Here is a 21,625-nt window from a genome sequence, read left to right as displayed (position 1 = left end):
ACACTTCTGCCTCCACAATGGGCCTGGGGTTTGGGTCATAGCACCTCCAGGTGATGCCAAAAATGGGCCCAGAAACAAGGATGACAGAAATGTGAGGCAGGCCAGCTCTGAGCCAAGCTGGAGCAGGAACAAAGGGGATTATTATCGCGGGAACATCTGCATTCAATTATTCAGGGCAAGCACAGTCCTTTGCAGCACTGCATTTTCTCCCAGCCCACATCCCACTCTGCGCCCCATCCAGTCATATGCCGAGCCAGGCAGGAAGCGGGGCCCAGGCATGATGGACTGAGTGTGCTTGGGAGAATCCAGAGGGTCTATGATGAAAAGAACTTTAGAGGTCACCTCACAGTTATTTCTTGGGCTTGTCTGGGTCACATTCCCCTTTGAGAATCTGAAACAACAAAAACTGAAAGGCCTTCCCCTAAAAAAAAAAAAAAAAAAAACCCCACAAAATTTGCACATGATTTCAGAGAATTTACAGTCTCTGAAGCCCTACCCATGAACATAAGTTTAGAGTGTATCCCCTTCAAGTACAGACTAATCATTTGCAGAACCAGAACTGGGCTTCAGTGATTCCACCAGAGCGGTCTTCCTTTCCATCATTGTTTCCGTTTTCCTAATGGCTCTTCTGTGATCCAGCAGCTTTCCTTGGAGAACTGGAAGGTACCTTGTCTCTGCTTCAACTGGATCTTATCTATACCATCTCAAGAATCCCAGTCATTGCAGTTTGCTTTAGTAGCTTGGTGACTGTATCACTAATCGCACAAAGCAAGGGTCACAGTGAACAAATCCCACCAAGATGGCAAAAATCAGCATGAATCCAATTCTCACCTGAAAAGGAATCCAGTCTTCATCTCCTGATGTCTCCATCATCCTCTTCATCAGTCATGTAGCACTTTCCTAAGCAATCAGGCCCTACAACTTACAAGGGCTCTATCCTTTCAGATCAATTGCCTGTACAACTTATAGCTGATCATCAGTAACCCACAACTGTGTCTTCCAAAGTTAGGTCCCATAATTCTGAACTCACAGGAAGAGCTATAAATCATCATCTGTCTAGGATTCTCTGCTTTCAACCAAGGTCCATAAGACACCAGCAATGATATCCCTTGTTTCATATCCTCTTCTGAATCCAACTTGGATTTCTGGAAGTTGCTGCAACTGCTTTATTTGTGAGTGATATTAATAATAATAATTTCTACCCTCTGGTAAGTCATCTTTCTTTGGAAAGGGCACAAATCTGAATCTCTTCCAGTCAATGACCAAATAACTGTCTTCCAAGTTACCAAACTACATTGAGTATACAGAGTGTGTTTAGTTCAGAAGGAAAGGAGCCATTTCATTCGAAAGTAAAAAGACTGGTTATTCCAGAATGAAAAAAGGAGGACTCATAGGACAAAACCTAGATGAACATAGAAATGGTAAGGTTTAAATACAAGATTAGCTAAGATTTTATGTCAGGAGAGACTATACCCTGGTGATGGGCATCATGCTTGGTAAAGCAGAAAACCAAACTTACTGCCACTGAGTCAATTCTGACTCATGGCGGTCCTATAGAGCAGGGTAGAACTGCCTATGGGGGGTCCCAAGACACTTTATGGGAATGGGAAAGCCTGTCTTTCTCCCAAGGAGCAGCTGGTGGTTTTGAGCTGCTGACCTTGCAGTTAGCAGCCCAACTCATAACTAGTACACCACCAGGGCGCTCCTGGGAAAGCAGAAGGGCAGCAGAACAGACCAAGGCCCTCAATGAGATGGCCTGACACCCTGGCTGCAACAATGGGCCCAGGAACAATTGTGAGGGTGGTGCAGGCCCAGCAGTGCTGTCTTCCGTGATGCCTAGGGTTTCTAGTTATTTATTTTTAAATTCATACTTCAGCTCTGGATCTCTTTGCCTTCCCAGTGAGATGCCTGAGCACGTGCCCATGCCAGTTTCCTTTGTATCCAGCTACTAGTTCCAGCACTGAAAAACATACACATCCCACTTGCAGGCGGGCTAAACATACACATCCCACTTGCAGGCGGGCTAAACATACACATCCCACTTGTAGGCGGGCTAAATCGCATCTCCACCCACTTGGAGTGGAGATGGACAGGGCCTACGGGGGACCTCTCTCTCCACTTTCTGTCCCCAGCTCTCTCTCTTGCCCCCATCAGCCTCTTCCAATAAGGCCTCGGTCGTGATATCGAGACTTCTTGCTCCACAGCAATGGGCAGAATGAAGGGAGGAAACGTGTCTGTAAATGGGCAAGGACCCGCAGGTTATTATTGCTCAATTAAACCACTGAAATATTCATTGTACTCTATAAAGATTTATCTAGTGGGTAGAGGTTTTTTTGGGTTGGTGCTTTATTTGCTCTTTATAATAGAAATTTAAGCTTCACGGCGACCTCTCTCTCTCTCTCTCGCTCTCTCTCTCTCTGGTGCTCCCAGAGCAGCAGGCATCGGTACAGACATGACCGAGTCCAAGAACCACCCTGATGACAATGATATGAATCGCTTAAGAAGTTGGACCCCAAGTTCCTGAGGAACAAACACTTTACCAAGAAGCACATCAACAAGGACCAGAAGAAAATGCAGGCCCCAAACCCCAAGGCCACGGATGCTCGTGCCTCAGGTATCAAGCTCTTGTGAAGCCAAGAGGTCTAGGAGAAGCTCCCACTGGTCATTAACTGCAAGCTCAGTCAATGGGTGCACTGCCCACCCCACACTTGGTGAATGGGCTTGGGTGTGCATTACCAAGAGTCGGAGGCTCTGCCTGCCTAAGCCCAAGGCCAAAGCGCAAAGCAAGACTGATGTGCCAGCAAAGGCCTCGACTCCAGCTCGAGCTCCCAAAGGTGCCCAGGCACCCATAAAGCAGACTTCTCCATCTGAGGACGAGAGGGACTGGTGTGGCCCCTGGGCTGCCATCTGCAGAGAGCTGGTGTCCTCTTGTGCGATGTGTTCAAAGACTTAAGGTTGTGTGGCAGTTAAATAATCTCATGTCAACTTGATAAGTAAACGTAGGGGTGGAGTCCAGCCTGCCAATCAGGGCACGGCCTGATGATGCCTCCTTGTGGGCATGGCCTTCTCATGAGGATTCTGGGAACTTCCTCTCTCTCTTTTTCGTGTTATTGGAAGAGGTGGGTCTTCCACCCTCTGTTTCACCTTCCTGGTGACAAGCCACATGTAGCCACGCTGATGGCAGCCAGAGCCCTAAGGATGCTTCCACAGCTGTTAGATCCACAAGACTGGCCTGTGATCTCCCTGTATTTGGCATTATTGTGAAAGCTATGTGAGTCTAAAGAAGAATTTATGGACTAGTATCAAACAGATGGCCTAACATTGGACTTACGGATTTGATTCAGACTGGGCTGGGATGTTTTCTCAATATACAATTGCTCTATGATATAAAAAGCTCTCTCTTAGAAACACATGACTGTCCCTGGATTTGTTTCTCTAGTCAACCCGGTCTAAAACGCAGGGGCAAAAAAGGAATCAAGAAATTCATTGTGGGCTTTAAGGGTAAGAAAAACATATCTTTGATCAAACCACCCCCAAATCCAGTGGTTTACAGCAGCCACCACTTATTTGTTCAAGGTTCTGTGGGTCTGCAATTAGGCAGGACCATAGATGCATTTGAATTATTCACCCCAAATAAACCTACAGATGAGACATGTTTTTCAAAATCACATTTAGAATTTTTATGAAGCCTCTCTGTTCCTTGAGCTAGCTGGGCTTCCTCCTGTCTTTTCAGCCACCTGGCAAATGGAGTGGAGGCTGGCAGGTCCCCGTGTGTTTGCTCACATGTAGGACAGCTGGTTGAATCTGCCCACCAATATGCTCTGCAGTCGTTCCCCTCCTGGCCTCTCAACCTCTTGTGGGCTGGACTGAGCTTTTTACAGGATGACGCAAGCACTTGCACAAAGCAAGAGCCCAAACTGCAAGGCCTCCTGAGGCCTGGATATAAAAGATTTACAGCGCCACTTCCATTATATATTCTTTTGGCCAAAGCAAGTCACTAGCGATAGTCTTTGTAACTCCCATCAAATAACTGGGTAGGGTTGTGCAAATATAAGGTGTCTGAGGCCCACGAAGGGGATAGGATAACTTCCTAATAATGTATATAAGGGACAAGACACCCCTGGAATATGCCAAGAAAAACAAACTCCAGGCACCCCTGGGATAAATAAATGAACAAACAAAAACTACCGAGTCAATTCTGAGCCATAGTGACCCTATAGGGCAGGGTAGAACTGCCCCCTTTTGGTTTCTGAGGCTGTACGTTTTTTATAGGAATAGAAAACTTTGTCCTTCTCCCAAACAACAGTGGGAAATTCAAACTGCTGACTTTATCATCCCACCACATAATCTAGTAGCATGCGAATAAGGTATATCATAACCTTAACAAGGTGATTGGCTAGTTTTGCCATTTTGCTGGGTTTCAATGAGCCACCCCAGAGGCTGGAAGGAGGGCTTTCATGTCTGTCACTAAAGAAGAGCCAGGAGGGAAGTGTCTCCTTTACAGCTGAGGTTCCTGGGCTGAACTTCTTTGACCCCAGAGACAGAGAGTTGTGAAACTGGAGGTGGCGGCATGGGAGGTGGCAGTAGAAAAGTGATGGCAGCAAGGGACAGCAGAACAGGCACAGACAGAGCAGCATGAAAGCTGGGTGCTGCAGGTCCATGGCTTGTCGGTGGAGTGGGTTATCTCTAGGAATTTAGTCGGAGAAATCTTAATTGACCACTGCTTGTCGTCCGTCAGTTTGTCATGCTGTGGTGCCTTGTGTGTTGCCAGAAGCTAAGTCACTGATGTTTCCGATGCCAGCAGAGTCATCAGAAGTGAGCAGGCTTCAGTAAAGACTCCATAGTAAGAACAGACTGCAAAGAAGGAATGGTCTGTCCACTTCTGAGGAATTCGCCATGGAAAATCTTATGGACAGAATCGAAACATTGCCAGATACAGAAAACCTCACGGCGAGAAGCAGAACGTTGCAGAGGCAGTGCCAGAAGATGGGCCCTTCGAGTTGGAAGGCACTCAAAATATGACTGAGGTAGAGCTGCCTTCCCAAAGCAGAGTCCACCATGGTGATGTGGCTGGAGGAAAGCCTGTGGAAGAAAGCTTTGGGCACTTTCATTTGCTGAAGGAACATGAGCCCAAGGGAGAAGAAACAACTGCAAAGATCAGTTAATAATCACAACTTGAAATGAATCTATGAAAATTGGAAGTTGTAAAAAAAATGCAATGGAATGCATAAAAACCAGTCTTCAATGCATTAGTGAGCTGAATTGGACTGGCATTAGATATTTTGAATCAGAAAATCTATGGATTACTCTGCTGGAAATGAAATAATCAAGAGAAATTGCATATAGCATCAAAAAAGGACATTTCAAGATCTATCTTGAAATACACTGCTATCTGTGATAGGATTATATCTATCAACCTTCCAGGAAATCTAATCAATACAACTATTATTCAAATTTATGCACTGTGTTAGTCTGAGAAAACCAGAGAAACAAATTCATAGAGACACTCATATAAGTATAAGAAAGAGCTTTGTATACAAGAGCAATTGAATATTGAGAAAACATCCCAGCCTAGTCCAAATCAACTCCATAAGTCCAATATTAGCCCATAAGTCCAATAGCAATCTATAAATTCCTCTTCAGACTCATGCAACACATGTAAATGTAGAAACATCACAGGCCAGTGGGTGGAAAGTCATGTGGATCCAATGGTGGTGGAAGCATCTCTGCACTGGTAGGGGTCTCTATGTGGCTCCTTCAACTTCAGGGTTCTAGCATAGCTCCATGTGTCTTGTCCGGAAGGATGTCTCACAGGGAGTGTCTCTGCATCCTGCTTCCAGCAAGCTATTTATCTCCTTAGCACCTGCAAATGAGGTCACCAAGCTGCGGCCTGGTTTGACAGGCTAAACTCCACCCTTTCACTCTTCAGTCTCAACTTGACAACAGATTCTGTAGCAACTACATGCACTAACCACAAGATCTAGTGATAAAACAAGTCCACTAGAACCAAAATGTTACCTTGAATCTATACCTCCTAAATTTCAAGAATAGATTTATGTACTGAAGTCTAATGACAGAAGGCATGAATCACTGTGGGATGACATCAACAACATCATACAAGAAGAAAGCTATAGGGTATAAAAATGCAGGAAAGAAAAAAAGATCAAAGTGGAGGTCAGGAGGGACTCTGAAACTTGCTCTTAAATGTAGAGTAGGTCAGGACAATGGAAGCAAGGATGACGTCAAAGAGCCGAATAGAAATTTTCAAAGTGCAGATCCAGAAGACAAAACCAAACATTATAATGAAATGTACAAAGACCTAAAGTTAGAAAACCAAAAAGGAAGAACATATTCAGCATGTCTTAAACTGAAAAAAGTCAAGAAAATGTTCAAGCCTCAAGTTGCAATCTTGAAAGATTCTATGGGCAAAGTACTAATGCAAGAGGCTTCCAAAAAAGATGGAAATAATACAGTCATTCGACAAACACACAAAGAAGTCAGCACTCCACCATGCGAGGGGCAAGCATATGATCAAGAACCAGTGGTGCTCATGGAAGGAGGTCACGCTGCCCTGAAAGCAGTAGCCACAAATAAGGCTCCAGGCCTTGATGGAAATGTGTCATCAAGCTAATGAAGTACTAGAAGCACTCACTTGTCGATGTAGGAAATTTGGAAGACAGCTACTTGGTCTACTGGAAAATATCCATTTTTGTACCCATTTCAAAGAAAGGTGACTGAACAGAATGTCCCAACTATAGAGCAATATCATTGATATCACATTCAAGTAAAATTTCCGGAAGATCACCCCAAATCAAAAGAGGCTCCACAGGAGTGTTAAGAGAAAGGGAACTTCACTGGACACTCAAGTCAGGAAGTGGAGGTGCGCGGGGGGTGGGGGGGTGGCTCAGAGAAGATAATTACACTTCTGTTGGTGGGTGAGGTAGTTAGTTGATTGTGCCAACCTGGCCGCTAAACATATATGGGATTAATTGAAGGGCAGAGAGATAAATGATTCAGTGAGCCTCGCCTTTCTTGTCTCTTGCTCTTTGGACCAGTGTGTGGCTGCCTTGCTTGTTCTGTGTCTCCATTTGCAAGGTGGGACACTTAACCCGTGGTCTGTGTCGCTGTAATTTGAGGTTCCTTCAAGACCTGCTTCGCCACACCATTGGAATTTACATCTCTTGAGCTGGGAACTGTCGGACCCTGTCATCTGGCTGACTGTTGGTGACCTGCCTTGCTGTTTGCTGCCTGCGCCCAGATAGCCTGAATTGCTCTACAGAGGACTACCTGGCGGCCCTCAAGACTTGAAGGACTGCCAGTGTCTCACAACTGTCTCACAGGAGTGAGTTGCACTGAGCCCTTTTTACTGCTTTATAGATTGTTTATTTCTTATGTTATACATCTATCTATCTGTATAAATATATATATAAGTATTAGCGTTCTGGTTTTGTTTCCTAGAGAACCCTGTCTAACACAGTGGGTAAACTAGGAGCAAGCTCCCGTTGGGTAAAAAAAAACCCACTTATTTACATAGAGCCAAGGGGAGAATGCATTCAGTACTATGTTCCCAATTGGACACTTCTCTACCCAGTCCTTGGTAACTACTGACCCAGGCTTTGTGCTACAAACTTTGGACTTTAGACTCTGTCCTTTTGAGGAGCACAATATCCTTCATAGGCCGCACCAGAAGGATTCAATGTAGAAAACCCACTCAGTAAACTGGGGGTTACCTCAAACTCCCCTGTGGCAGATTTAAGTAACTGAGATACATCCTTGGACTTAAGGCAGAACACCCTCATGTGGGAAGCAGCTGGCCACTGTTCCGAGGCAATGGGCCTGGTGGTGGTTGGTCTCAGCCCTCTTGCGTTGAGGGTGCTCATAGAATGGTGGCCTGAGACTAACATATAGTTACTCTTTTCATGCTCTCCCTGCTTGCTTATGACATGTGTGAGTCTGACAGTCCTGGTTCTGCCTCTGTGAATGAGTGTTATTGAAAGTTTTGCCCTATGATCAACCCCCATTGTTCATGGAAGTAGTGCCCAATCACTGAAGAACTTAATCGGTACAAGTCAACAATTCACATATGGTGGGCTGAAAGGCTAGCCTATACATGTATAATTTCCTATCTGCAAGTGTTTTAAGTGCTATACCATTGGCTAAATTAATGACACTATTAACGGAATAACCTTATGTCCCTGGGAGATGATTTATAATGTTCTCTATTATAATATGATAATAATATCTTTAAAGTGAACCAGTTGTTATTGCTGCTCAAAGTCAACTCCTTCAAAATATCTGGCTTAACAAACCAGTCATTGAAAATTCAATTTAATTGAAATATAAGAAGGGTATATTAGGTAAGTCTTCTGAGTTAGTTAAAGTTTATTGTGCCAGCCTGGCTGATAAACACATGTGGGGTTAATTGAAGGGCGGAGGGATAAATGGTTCGGTGAGCCTCGCCTTTCTAGTTCTTGGGTCTCTTGATTCCTGAAGGTCGGACCAGGGTGTCTTAGCAAGTTCCCTGCTTCAGCTTGCAAAACCCACTTCCTGTGAGACATCCCCAAGGAGAAGCCACATGGACCTACCCCGATGCAGCCCTGGGTGCTGGAGCAGCCGTGTGGAGACCCCTGCCAGTGCTGAGATGCTTACACGTTCACTGACTCGGCTTTCCTCCTGCAGTCAGCATCATGGTGTGTGTTTTGTGAGATGGAGGAGGACTTTGTGGACTGGTGTTGGACATATGGGCTAATGTTGGACTTGTGGGCTTGGGAAGCACTGGGTTGGGATGTTTTCTTGAGGTGGCTTTACCTTTATATAAAACTTTCTCTTATACATATGAGTTTCTGTGGATTTGTTTCTCTAATGTGCCCAGACTAACACACCCTTCCATCTGTCACATGGTCTTCAAGCAGATCTGAACCAGACCAGTTTGGTTCCAGTGAGCAGACCCTTTACCTATTAAGAGTTGTCTTTTAATTTATAGATCTCATTCCTGGGCACTTAAGGTGCTGTAACAAACTGAGTTGCCATTGTTATGTTCCATGATGAGCTTACATTTCTTTTTTCTTGTTGCCTTTCTGGGTCTTGGAGGCCAGGGACTGTAATGAGGTGACGCTCCATGACTATCGGTGGAGCTTAAGTGCAAGTGGAGATCAAAGAAAATGACCCGAACGGAGCTAAGGACACCTGCTGCTGAGTGCCTCCTACAGCAGTGCATTAGTTCAGGTCCATCCACACCATCATGTATACAATTAGTTTATTCCTTTGCATTGCTTTATAGCGCCCTCTGGCGTGAGGCTATCCCATGGCATATGACCACCTTTCTCACGGTGCACACCCAGCTTGCCTCGGTCTCCTACACTAACCCTGCAACCTCTTTCCACACTCCCTGAGGATGAGTGTCAGAATTCCCTTAAGATTCAGATTCCAGAGGAGAATTATGGCGTGCAGGATACCCAAAGGTAAGTCAAAAAGTATTGCCACCCAGACGCCATTTCCTACCTGCCCGGGTTTATTCTAAACCAAGCATCTTAGACAAGTCGCTGTGATCAGGGGTGGCAGCAGCAACACACACGATGGAGTCTCTGCCAAAAAAGCCCCATCAAAATTGGAGCTTCGAGGGAATCTGGTGGCAGAGATATCAGCTCAGGTGATTGCGGAGATTGCTTCGGGGATTCCACGGGTAATTCTTGATAGATCTTCTAGGGCAAGAGGGATCACAGGGTTTCATTTTGATGTTTTCAGAATTTTGAAAACTGCATTGAAGGCAAAGGGCAAAAAGTTCTTCCAAGAATTCCAACCCTCACCCCTCACCCCCAACCCGCATCATGACAACGTGCTCCTTCTTCGAAGATAGCAAGGCTGTCCTGCAGGAATTTTTGGTGGAAACCTCACCCCAGCCACCCTACAGCCCTGCTCTTGTCCCTGCAGACTTTGTGTTTTCCAATTTCAATTGACACCGAAAAGGAAAACAATAGGGATTCCTCAAGGATGCCAAGTCGGCAATGTGATGCGGTGCAAACGGAGAGTGGAGAATGCGTTGGGGGGAGAAAGAGCAACGCTGCCTTCAGAAGTGTACAGACGTAGATGGAGGCTGTGTCTTAATGCAATAGCTTCACACTTTTATATTTGGGATAAAGGTTCCTATGATTGGGACAGTAATACATTTTTTTAACTTACTTTTGTGTTTACTTTTCTTGGCAAAGTGGTGCCCAATTACTTTTGGCACACAGTTGTGTGGTCCCTGTGCCCCAGGCCCTCTCCCCCTGCGCTCTGTTGACATTATGGGCTGGCTGATTATTTGTGGTGGGTAGCAGGTGTGTACTGTTCACTATAAAGTGTCAGCAGTTTCCATGGCCTCTAACCAACAGATGGCAAAAGCACCTCCTCCCCAGTTGTGACCGTGAAAAAGTCCTTGCTACGGCCACACGCTCCTGAGGCGGGCAAAGTTGTCCACATTGGAGAACCAATAGTCGATTCCATCTCTGCGAACATTTAGCATTATTGAGTTAAGTTTCTCTGATTACCAGTGGAGGATATGTCTTGAGGCAATAGCTTGACATATTTATACTTTGTCAGAAGGTTTTTGTTTTTACCCTCACTTTGTTTGACAGTTTGGGGGATGGTGAGGGGAGTGGGGCGGTGAGATTTTCTGTGTCCTTTTGAGGTTGCTGGTCCCTTCTGGTTGCATTTCCCAGAGTGCTTTTGTATATTCTTGATACTTTTCTTTGATTAGTATTGATATAGAATATTCTTTCTGCTAATTAGCCCTATGTTCTCTGTACTTCACCGACAGATAACTTAAATTTCCATGTAATCAAACTCATTAATGTGTGCTTTGGAAGTATTATGAAAGATAAGCCACAAGATAAAATTCCTCTTAGTTGTACACTTTTCCTGTCCTAATTGGGTCTTTAGCCCATAGAGAACCCTCCTGTGTAGTTGGGGAGGAATCCAGTTCAGACAGATAATCCATCCACTTTCCTTTTTACTCACCAGCTTGTAGTGTCACCTTGACGGCAGCTTTGTAAGTTCCCACATATATGGATGGGCTTTGCCTGAGCTCTCTACTCCACTGATCTAATTGACTGTCCTTGTCCAACACCGACACACTGTCCAGGGCCTTGTAATGTCTTCCTATCTGGTAGGACAACCTCCCTCCCCATTATGAAACTCGTTAAATAAACTATGTAGTAAGCATCAACGTCCTTTAGTAAACTATTTAAATGTCTCCATTTACAATTTGAATTAATGTATCAAATTTCTCAAAATAGCCCGTTGGAGCCTTCTATTAGACTTCTACAATGTTCTTTTGAAAAGCCTTTGTTTAAGCTGATTCCTGGACACTTCAGCTATTTCTCCCCCATTATGAGTCCCATCTTTTTCAGTTTCTAACCGGCCTTGCTATTTGTGGTTTCGAAGTTTACCTCATCTCCCGCATTTCTCATTTTCTTTGGCATGAGTTTGGGTGGGATTCAGAACCACTCGAGTTTCCACTCAAAGTACCCTACTCTCCTGGGATCAATTCATCACAAGTTTCCGGTAGCATGGGAGCAGACCACCGAAACTTCTGGGAAAACCCCATGAATCCCCTCACCCCACAACTCACATTTTTGTCCCCCAAGGACCTCTCTTCCTTATTAGAGTCCAGTGTGTCGAGTCAGCCTAGATATGTATTTGATGAATTCCCTTGGATGAAAACACTTAAAAAACGATCTATCTCTTGATGGCTCATAAGGACACCACACCAGTGAACAAAGGGAAAGTCACACCCCCACAAACAGCTGATCTCAGAGGTTCAAGCGAACTGGATGAATCATTTCTGCTTAAAAACTTACTTGCTATGTAAAATTGGCAACTAAAAATTCTCCTTGATCTATAACTGGCAATTTACCACATGTACTACAATGAATGGGGAAGGCCTGGCTGGCTCTTTCAGTCTGTTCTTTTATTAAAACTCCGCTGCCGCCAGGCCAAGCAAACTCAACCTGCACATGACCAGCAAGAAAGCATTTGGTGGGCCAAGTGTTTGGGAGCTTTTCTGGGAGCTTCCATTTCACCAGGACAGTTTCACCAGTCCTCCAGGGCAGTGCCTCCCACTCCCCACTAGAGGGCCTCCTCTGTCAAAATGGTGCAGAGCGGGGTTTTCTGAAGTGGTGTCAAGTTAGCCCTCATATTAATCCTTATTCCTGTTGTTTTCCTCCTGGGTTCCCAAAGGTTTCCTGATTCCAGCAGAATCCCCAAATATACACATCCAGCATACTTTAAATGGCTTTATTAAAGGTGATTAATAGAAAATATGACCAAGTTACAAGTTGTAAGAATGTATAGCTTTTGAAAACCTGTATCAAAGAAAGGGCAGCACATTCAATCTCAGCGGCAGCTGCTGTGACATCCAGGAGGACAGAGGTGGGTGGGATGACCACAGCGGCCTCTGAAACTCAGAGAGAGGGCAGCACGGGAGCTCGGTGAACACAAGAGATGGGCAGCCATCCAAAGCAGCACCCTGAATCCTAGTATCAAATCCCAGGTGCAAATGGTGGGGTGGGGGTGGAGTGGATCCCAAACATACAAGCTCCAGCTGAAATTTGTGTTGTTGCTATTTCCAACAAATATAAACTCCTCGTACATGGGAAAGAAAGTGACAAACATAAGAGCTTAATTTTCCTCTGCTTGAGCACACTGAATTTAGATCCTCAACAAAGAAGTGCCCAGGTTTGGAGAAGAATCTGACAGGTCAGAAGAGATGCCGAGCCCTAGTAGAAAGTCCCCAGTCCTTCAGCCCCTACCGTTTCACTTGTTACTTCTATCACTTCTACAAGCTGAGCAAAGCAATGTGATGCTTTGGGGCCTCTTCAGGATTTCCTCGTTCCTGGTTTTTATATTTAAATCTGGGAAGCTGTCTGGCAATGAACTTTCTAAGAAAGCAGGCATTTCCTCTTGCTACAAACACACAAACTCATACATACATGTCTTAAAGGAAAAAATGAGCCCCAATGTTTACGATGGACCATGCAGCACCCCATTGCCCACAAAGCGCCGAGGCTGTAACCCAAGACCAGAGCAGGCTTCCTGCTGGTCTGATTGGCTGGGATTTGAAGGCCCTCTAGCCTCATCATGTGGAAGGGGCTTCAAAAAGTTCACAGAAAGGTGGAATTACAACATAATGGAATTTTTCCATGAACTCTTTGAAACCACGTGGTATATATATCAACAGAGGGGCCTGGTAGTGCCGTGGTTAGAGATCTCAGCTGTTGGCCAGGAGGTCGGCAGCAGCCCCTCCACAGGAGAAAGATGGGCTAGTGTGGATCCGGGAAGACTGACAGCCATGGAAACCCTGCGGGGCATTTTGACTCTGTCCTATAGGGTGGCTATGAGTCAGACTTGACTCGATGGCAGTGGGTGGGTCTTTACAGATCAACTGTATTCAAGTAATACAGAAAGAATCTGTCTTTATCAAGTTCTAGTCCGTCTCCAAAGGAGGAATGTGAAAACCCAAGACCCCAGGGGAACCTAGGGAGGTGAAGGGACATAAAGCAATTGGCAAGAACCAACCCGAAAGTTGGCTGAGCCAGAGCTTTGGCAGAAAACTTCCTTGGAAAAAGTAAGTTGCCATGTGCTTTACAGCTTGGCCCGGCAGATAAAAAAAAGTTCTGGAAATCATTAGACGGTGCTATGAGCCAGGAAAACAGTCACACACACACACACACACACACACACACACACACACACGCACGCACTTTGGTGTTGAAACCAAACACTCACTGGCAAGAGCTTAAAGGATTTAAGGCTTCAGGTGAGGAGGACACAGTGAGAAGAGACATGTAACGTACGCTGTTCTGGGGCCCACAGCTCTGCCGGCACCTCCTGCCTGTCTCACAGCAGAGGTGCACTCGCCAACGGCATCATGTAAGCGAGTCACACTCCCTGCCTGTTTGGAGCACGGTCCACCTGCTCCGCTGAGCAAGCCCGGAGTCCCCAGCCACAGTCAGAGGTCACTGGAGTAGCAGGGAACACAGTGAAGGACCAAGTCCAGCTTCAGGGGAGACCTTCCTGCCACCAAGGTCTCTAGGGGCACACTGCTGGGAGAGGCAGACACTTGCTGATGCCTGTCTGATGGCGACTGGGGTGGACGAGGATCCATCGCAGCGCAGGTTGACCAGTCCTTGGGATCAGCCTGGCAGTCTCACACTGGAAGGTTCAAACCTGACTCATCAGAAGCCGGCTCTTTGCTCCAGCAGCGCCTGCCATCAGCTCTTGCTCCTGTTGGTGGCCAGTGCCCAGTATGGAAATAAGCAACAGGCTACAGAAGTAAGAAAAACTCCTAAAAAGGACACTGGTAAAAACAAGAAAAGTGGTAGCCCCATGGCTGCTAACTTTAGATACAAAATAATGAAAAGTTAATACAAAATTTTAAAACATGCAATTTTTTTTAAAAAATGAGTAACCATCTCAATATGCATTAGGGCAGGCTAAGGACCAACGTTAACGTATACCAGCCATCGGAATCCAAGAAGTAGCCCAAGGGTGATGAGTGGAACATAACATGGGAAAGGTAGCTTTAGAAAGAGAGCCCTGGGGTAGGTAGGGCATGAGCTGAGAGCTTCATCAGAGGCAAATTCTCCCGGGGATGCAGCAAGAGGTTGAAGTCATGACAGCTGAGGACATGACCATCAAGCACCCTATCAAAGCTAACCCGGCCAGTAAAAGGCGGGGGCAGAGATCCTGTTTTTGGATTTTGTGACATGGCTGAAACAACTTTCTCTTTGAGGAGGGGAAACCCGGGCAGAACTGGAAACCGAAGTTCTATTTACACCATTGACTAAATTCCAAAGAGTCTTTTAAAATTCCAAATGCAAAACTGCTTTTAAATTATTGAGAATGGCATGTAGATTTGGTCTTACCAAAAAAGGACCAATCTGGGCAAGATGATATTTAACAAGCCCCCAGTGATTAAGAAAAGGATGTGCAGAAGCCAAGAAAGACACGGAAAAATCTTGCCTCATTTCCCTCCTCCACTACACCGCTCCAGAGACATTTGGGATTCTTGGTTGTGTTGACCTACTGTACCAATTGTCCAGCTCACTTTACCAATTGTCCAGAAAATCAAATCCTGTCTTCAAGATGACACTGCTGGAATTGGCCTGCGGAAGGAACGGAAGCACAGAGTAAGAAGGAAGCCCTAAAAAGAGCAATTCATTTATAATGACCCAAATGTAGCGGCTTCTGCCTCAGAGATTCCCTGACCTGATTGGCCCTCAGTGCCTGGGACGAGAAAAAAAAAACAAACCCACTGCAACTGGCCTAGCTCCTGAGCCAAGGAGGGATCGTTTTCCTGTTTGTGACTGATGGGGGACATGTGTAAATTTGTTCACCATGAAATAAGAGAATGAGTCATAACGGTTCACACACGCACATACACACCATAACAAAAAGAACTTGAGGGTTGAGGGGAAGGATTTAAATTTGTTTCAGATTATGTTTCAGAGACATGAGGTGGTTTACTCTAAAGCAGGGACATTCTTGGGAGTCGGGATAACCCACTTAAATGAAACAGGGATTGATTTAAAGAGGTCTTAGTAAACACAGAGTCCTTGTGGCAAATGGTTCCATGCTTGGCTGCTAAGGGAAGGTGGGTGGCTTCAAAACCCCCCGTCTGCTCCATGGAGACAAGCGGCAGCAGTCAGCTTCTGTGAAGATTAAAGCTTTGGAAACCCTATGAGGCGGTTCTAGTCTGTCCGTGGAGGGTGCGTCAGTAGGAGTTGGAATTGAATCGAAAGCAATCGGTTGGGGTTCTTTGTGAAGGTGGGCTGTCTAAAGCTGCTGCCGGGGTTACACAATCCAACAGACGCACTTGCCGACCAAAAATGTAAGGACCTAGGTGGCGCTGTGGGTCCAGCGTTGGGCTGCTAACTGACAAAGGGGAAGCAAGAGCTGGGACCATGGTAGCCAATGTCAAGGTGGGCGGTTGCAGAACCAGCCTACAGCTTCCCCTCCAGATGTAGGAACAATGGGGGGGGGGGTTGCTTTTCTCCCAGAAATGGTGCTCACACCTACCACGTGCACATATTGTGCTCTGTCTGTTACACATGCTGCCTCAAATCCAGGGAACATAAGGACTAACTGCGGGTGTGTGTGTGTGTGTGTGTGTGTGTGTGTGTGTGTGTGTGTGTGTGTGTCCTTATCTTTAAATCAAAGATTTTGTCTTCACTTTGGTGTTCACGCTTCTTAAAGAAATGCAAACTAAACAATAACGTTTAAGTATCACCCGTCTCCAAAATACTGGGGCGGGGGGCTGGGGAGTTTAAAAGGGGTGATTTCTTTTCTTCTTTCCTCGCTCAGCGACTTCTCACCCCCCTCAGACCTTGCCTTTTGCTTCCCTCCCATCCAATGGGACGAACAATTGTCATCCGACTCCCTCCCGGGACCCCTGCCCCTACCCGGTGGGGAATGACCGCTCCTATCCACTTCTTTCGCACCTGCTTTAGAGAAAATCACCTCACATCTCTGAACCATAATCTGAAACGAATTCTAAATCCTTCCCCTCAACCCTCACGTTCTTTTTGTTATGGGGTGTATGTGTACCCTTGGAATCCCATCACTGCAGGCCGCCACTGTCTCTCCTACCACCCCAAAGCCAGTCAGTCTCCGGTCTCCCAGTCCATCCGGTGTTCCATTACCCACCAACCCACTAGCTTTCTCCTCCAAAGTGCCCTGCTCACAACTGCCCCGCTGACCCTTTCTTGCAGTCCAACATGCCAAGACACACTTGCCAGGGGTGCTGCTAACAAGGAGCCCCAGCTCCTGAGCTCACAGCAGCCGAGGAGACCACAAGAGCCCGCTGTCCCTCTCGTCTAGAAGGTGCTACTGACCTGCACAGGTGCAGACTCTGAGAACAGAGCCCGGCCCGAGCTGTCCTCCTGGTTTCCATCAGGGGTGGGTGGCTTCCTGGCAGGCTCCGCGGGGCTGGCCTCCCGGGGCGGCCTGATGGGCAGCTGCATGGGCAGGGGTCTCTCAAGCTCGGCCACCACCCCAGGGCGGTTGCGTGGCTCCTGCCGAGGGCCCCCGGGCCGCTCAGCCGGGGCCTCCTTGTCCTTAGGGGCAGGCTCCTGCCGAAGGCAGGCAGGGGCCACCTTCTCCCCTTTCTCCATTGACTTGATCTGGCTGGGGGTCAGCGACTGGAACTCGGCCTCAGGCCCCTCGACCCGGGACCGCTCGGCATTGATCTTCCAGAAGGCAGCCTCCTCCTCCTTCCGCACAGGCCCCAGTGCATCTAGGCCAGGGGGCTTGCTGCCCTGCGAGCCCTTGAGGCCCTGCGCCGTGCTGCCCGGGTCTTGGACTGACAAGGAGGAGATGCTGAACTCCATCTGGCTCTGGCAGAGGGGGTGCGGGCGAGGAAAGAGACAAGAGTGCAAACCTTCCAGTTAGCAGTCAGCCCCACCGTTCACACGCCTCCTGCCCGCCAGCAATGGCTGCCCCAGCTTGCAGGAAATGGCACCCAGTGTCCCAGGTGCTGAGTTTCACAGCTGCTTCCACACACCTGAGCACAAGGCCCCCTGTCTGCACATGGTGACCTCAGCATCTTCCTAAGGGAGCTGTCGAGAAAGGGCGCCTACTTTCGCACAGAGCAAGCTGTGTCGGCAACTCAGCCTGACAGAATTGAGCTCCAACTCGGGGCAGCCCCATGGGTGTCAGAGCTGAGCTGTGCTCCAAAGGGTGTCCAATGGTTGACTTTTCAGAAGGTGATCACCAGGCCTTTCTTTTGAGGTACCTCTGGGGCACTCAAACCTCCCACCTCTCGGGTAGCAGCCAAGCGCACAAGGATTTGTTACCGCTGGACTGACACAATACCCACCCACCCCCTTGCACCAAATGAACAAAATCCAAACCCACTGCCATTATGGTTCCGAGTGACCCTACCTAGTTTCCATAACTATAAATCTTTACAGGAGCAGACAACCTTATCTTTATCCCGTGGAGCAACTGCTGGCCTTGAACCGGAAACCTTGTGGTTAGCACTCCAACGTCTAGTTCATTCTGCCACCAGGACTACTTAACCCCCATCTCCCAGGTCCTGCCCTCACTGGACAAGGGGGAATGAATATCAAGGGGTTACATTCGACAAAAAGGTTTCTTGGGTTCCAAGAAAGCCGCAGCCAGGGCGGGGCTGAGTGTAGTGGTAAAGCCCAACCTTCTACTTCCTTAGAGAGCTGCCGGGGCTGCGACTCTACCGTGCCCTCCTCTCCTGCCAAGCCTGCCTTCTCTAGACCCCGCCCCCCTGCCGAGCACTGGTGACTCCTCTATCTGGTTTGGGGCTCTGGACATAGGACATAGGCTATAAAGGCCCAGAGGGCAAAAGGACCTGGGGCAGGCGGGTCCGGGCAGACACCGAATGAACATAAAGCACTTCTGCTAGTGGCCTCCTAAAATGGCCATGCTAAGCTGTCCTGGCCTGTGGGTATGAAATGTACACTGACCCTCTGTTGCGCACACTAGGCGGTGTACTCAGCTCTGCAGAACAAGCAACGTGCCATGTCCGTCCTCTCTGAAATCAACCTTGCAAACAGCCCCCTTCCTCACCACTTCTACGCCCTCCCCCACCCCCTGCCTTTTTGGTTACGTAAGAGTAATAAAACCACATTTCCAAAGTTTGAGACTAAAAGAGAGAAATCACTGTGCATCCTCCCCTCCTCTCTTACTGTTGATTTCTGTACTGCTGTAGAATCTGCGTCTGTGCGCACTTTATGAGGCCACCGTTCTGCTGAGCAAATAATCCGGAGTATTACTTTATCACTGAATCACAGCCGCCATCCGTGTTTACTGCATAATCTTTACAATGGCCCTGCCGTATTTTATCATATCAGACAATTTGGTCCTTCCGATATTTGCTGTTATAATTCTGGTTATAATGAACATCTTCATGCCCTCTATTTTTGATTAATTCCTCCAGAGAGATTTCAGAAATGATGTTACTAAATCAAAATATAAATGGTTCAGACCTTTGTATTAAACCCTTTCTGGGTGCACTACCAGATGTGCTTTTGGGGGGCTGTTCTGATCTGAATCCCACCAGCTGTTTATCAGAGCAGCATTTTCTGTCGCTGGGATAGCCATCTAAAGCAGTGCTAACTCGAGATACTAAAATATGGCGCTTTCTTACTGAAGTGCATGGTTCATTCGGTGCAACCTTAAGAAACTTCAGTCCTCCTCTAGGATTCTCACTAATAGGCCAGAATATTTGAGAGCAGTGGTTCTCAGCCTGGGGCTCGCGACCCCATTGGGGATCAAGTGACTCTTTCACAGGGGTCACCCAATTCAAAACAGGAGCAAAATTACAGTGATGAAGTAGCAATGAAAATAACTTTATGGTCGGGGGTCACCACAACATGAGGAACTGTATTCAAGGGTCGTGGCATTAGGAAGGTTGAGAACCACTGTTTTAGAGGGCAAACACGAAAATAGTATTCTTTCCTAGAAAACCTGTAGGTCCTAGGACACAGAGCTGCCCATATATTCTAACAGTCTAGACTTGAAGCCCATCCTTCCTGTGATTGCTAAAGGACAGCCTCCAGGTAACGGAAGTGAGCCGGTGAGGCTGGTAACAGGCTCCGAGTTTAAATCACAGCATGGGCTCCTAATTCAATGTCACAAAAACAAAACCCAAGGAAAGGTTTCTGGCATTTCCCGTCCTGTGGTTCAAAGACATGGGGATCCCCACCTGCAGCCCACGCACAGACCCTTGGCGTATATTTCCATTCTACAGATGAGGGTGGAGGTCTGCTGAGATGAAGTAGCAAGCCCCAGGTCCCCTGTCCATCAGGACACCTGGAATGGAGATTTCCACCCAAAAGCTCCACTCAAACAAAGCCTAACAAATGCACTTGATGGCCCAGGTTGGATCTGAAGTCACAACCGGCATCACAGGTGTACTAGAGCCAGGTGCCACTGGCCATAATGACAGTGTAACCAGTTGGAGGCCTTTGCACATAGTAGCGTTGACAAGCATCTCTGACCTAAAGTGATGTGTGAAGAACTGTGTCCAAGTGCAAGCAGTCCGAATACCAAATTCCAAGGATACAGAGACACGCTGGTTTCTTTAAATAAGCAGATTGCTGAAAATAGACCAGAAGTGGGGCCCCAAGAGTCTAAGAACAGATTTGACTTTTGATCTGGAAATCGTAGTATAAGGGAGGTACTTAGAACATAGCCCTCCATCAAACCCCAGGCTTTTTCTAGGGTCAGCAGTTTCTCTTTGCTTAGAAGCCTCTGGAAGGCGGGGCTGGACATGGGCCCGCAGAAACACTGGAGAGAAGAGCCAGTCACCATGGCTCCGGGAGCGATTCCGGGCCCACTGGACTTGGCAGCACTTGGTGTCCACACACTGACTGGCAGGCAGCTCCCATTGCCTCTTGGCAAACAGATCTGGCGAGAAGAAGGCTAAACTTCTCTCTCGGCTTAGCAGCTACCTGTTATAGCCACTGTAGCATGGCGGCAGATAGGAGGAAAGCAAGAAATGTAGCGATGAAAAAGTGTCTAACAAATTTGCTCCTAAGTCTCCCCACAGCCCCCACCTCACCCCGTGTACTCATAGATGCTGTTTCTAACTGTGCAAATACAACTACATTCTCCTTCCTAAAATATTTCTCTTTGGCTATCAGCAGATGCTGATGATTTCCTGGGTTACACACTCAGCTGCTCTCTGTAAGGTTAGCAGTTTGAACCCACCAGTAGCTCCGCAGGAGAAAAATGAGGCTGACTACTCCCGGGAACTCCAGAGGACACTTCGTTCCTCTCTGACCTCTAGAGTCGCCAGGAGTCAGAATCACTCGATGGCAGTGGGTTTGGCTTGGGGTTTGATCACCAGGCCCTGTGCTGGGTCTCTTCCTGTCTCTTGCCTCCCCTCACTTCCAAAGGAAAAAGAATTCCTTAACTAGCATGCCTACAAAGCTGTCCAGAAGGGAGGCCTGGGAAGAAGGGAGAAGAGGAAGAAAGGCCCTTTTGTCCTGCCTAGCTCAAATCTTACTCAGCTTTAAGAACGCCAGGACGCAAACTACAACTGACTCTAATGGGGCCAGATGGGCTCTGGGAGACCGGGTGCACCAGGGCTGCAGCCCCCGGAGAGCTACTTCTGCCTGCGAGGCTGTCCACAACGGTGAGGACCACAAGGAGAAAGGGGGAAACACAGGGAGAGAATGGCTGTGCCGCTGGGCCTTTTCAGAACACATATTATTGCTTCTGTGATGCCACGCAACCCCAGGATTCTGCTCTACTGACTACTCCTTCCCCACTAGGCGGGAGCAGCTCTGGAAATTTCTCTTAGCTCGATCTAAAGGATATCAGCTAGCATCCAATGTCAGGGAGTCAGATTGATCCTCAACTAAGCGCTCCTTACAGAGCCCCAAATTTACAGGTAACTCCACCAAGATGGTTAAGTTGCCTCAGCTCACAAAACCAAAGGCAAGTTCTTCTCCTCAAGCCTGCTCTTTCTCAGTAAAGGTTAAAACTGCCCAGCAATTGCTAACCCCCAAGTAGAGGTCACCCTTGACATGCTCTCTCACCTTCACACACACACACACACACACACACACACACACACACACACACACACACACACACAAACACCCCC

General features: G+C 47.3%; 1 protein-coding gene across 1 annotated transcript in view; it reads right to left on the bottom strand.

Annotated features, from left to right (window-relative positions):
* Positions 1 to 12,257: 12,257 nt before the first annotated feature.
* The window catches only part of C1H1orf198 (chromosome 1 C1orf198 homolog), a 31,945-nt gene continuing 22,577 nt past the window's right edge, over positions 12,258 to 21,625 (bottom strand). The window contains exons 3-4 of the mRNA XM_075531928.1: positions 16,872 to 17,372; positions 12,258 to 15,143 (exon numbers count right to left, since the gene is read on the bottom strand). Coding sequence (XP_075388043.1) covers positions 15,087 to 15,143; positions 16,872 to 17,372 — 558 coding nt within the window. The 3' untranslated portion in view covers positions 12,258 to 15,086. The remainder of the gene's footprint in view (positions 15,144 to 16,871; positions 17,373 to 21,625) is intronic.

The sequence above is a fragment of the Tenrec ecaudatus genome, chromosome 1 (genome assembly GCF_050624435.1).
Source record: "Tenrec ecaudatus isolate mTenEca1 chromosome 1, mTenEca1.hap1, whole genome shotgun sequence".
NCBI classification, from domain to species: Eukaryota; Metazoa; Chordata; class Mammalia; order Afrosoricida; family Tenrecidae; genus Tenrec; species Tenrec ecaudatus.
This window is presented reverse-complemented; position numbering and strand designations above follow the sequence as displayed.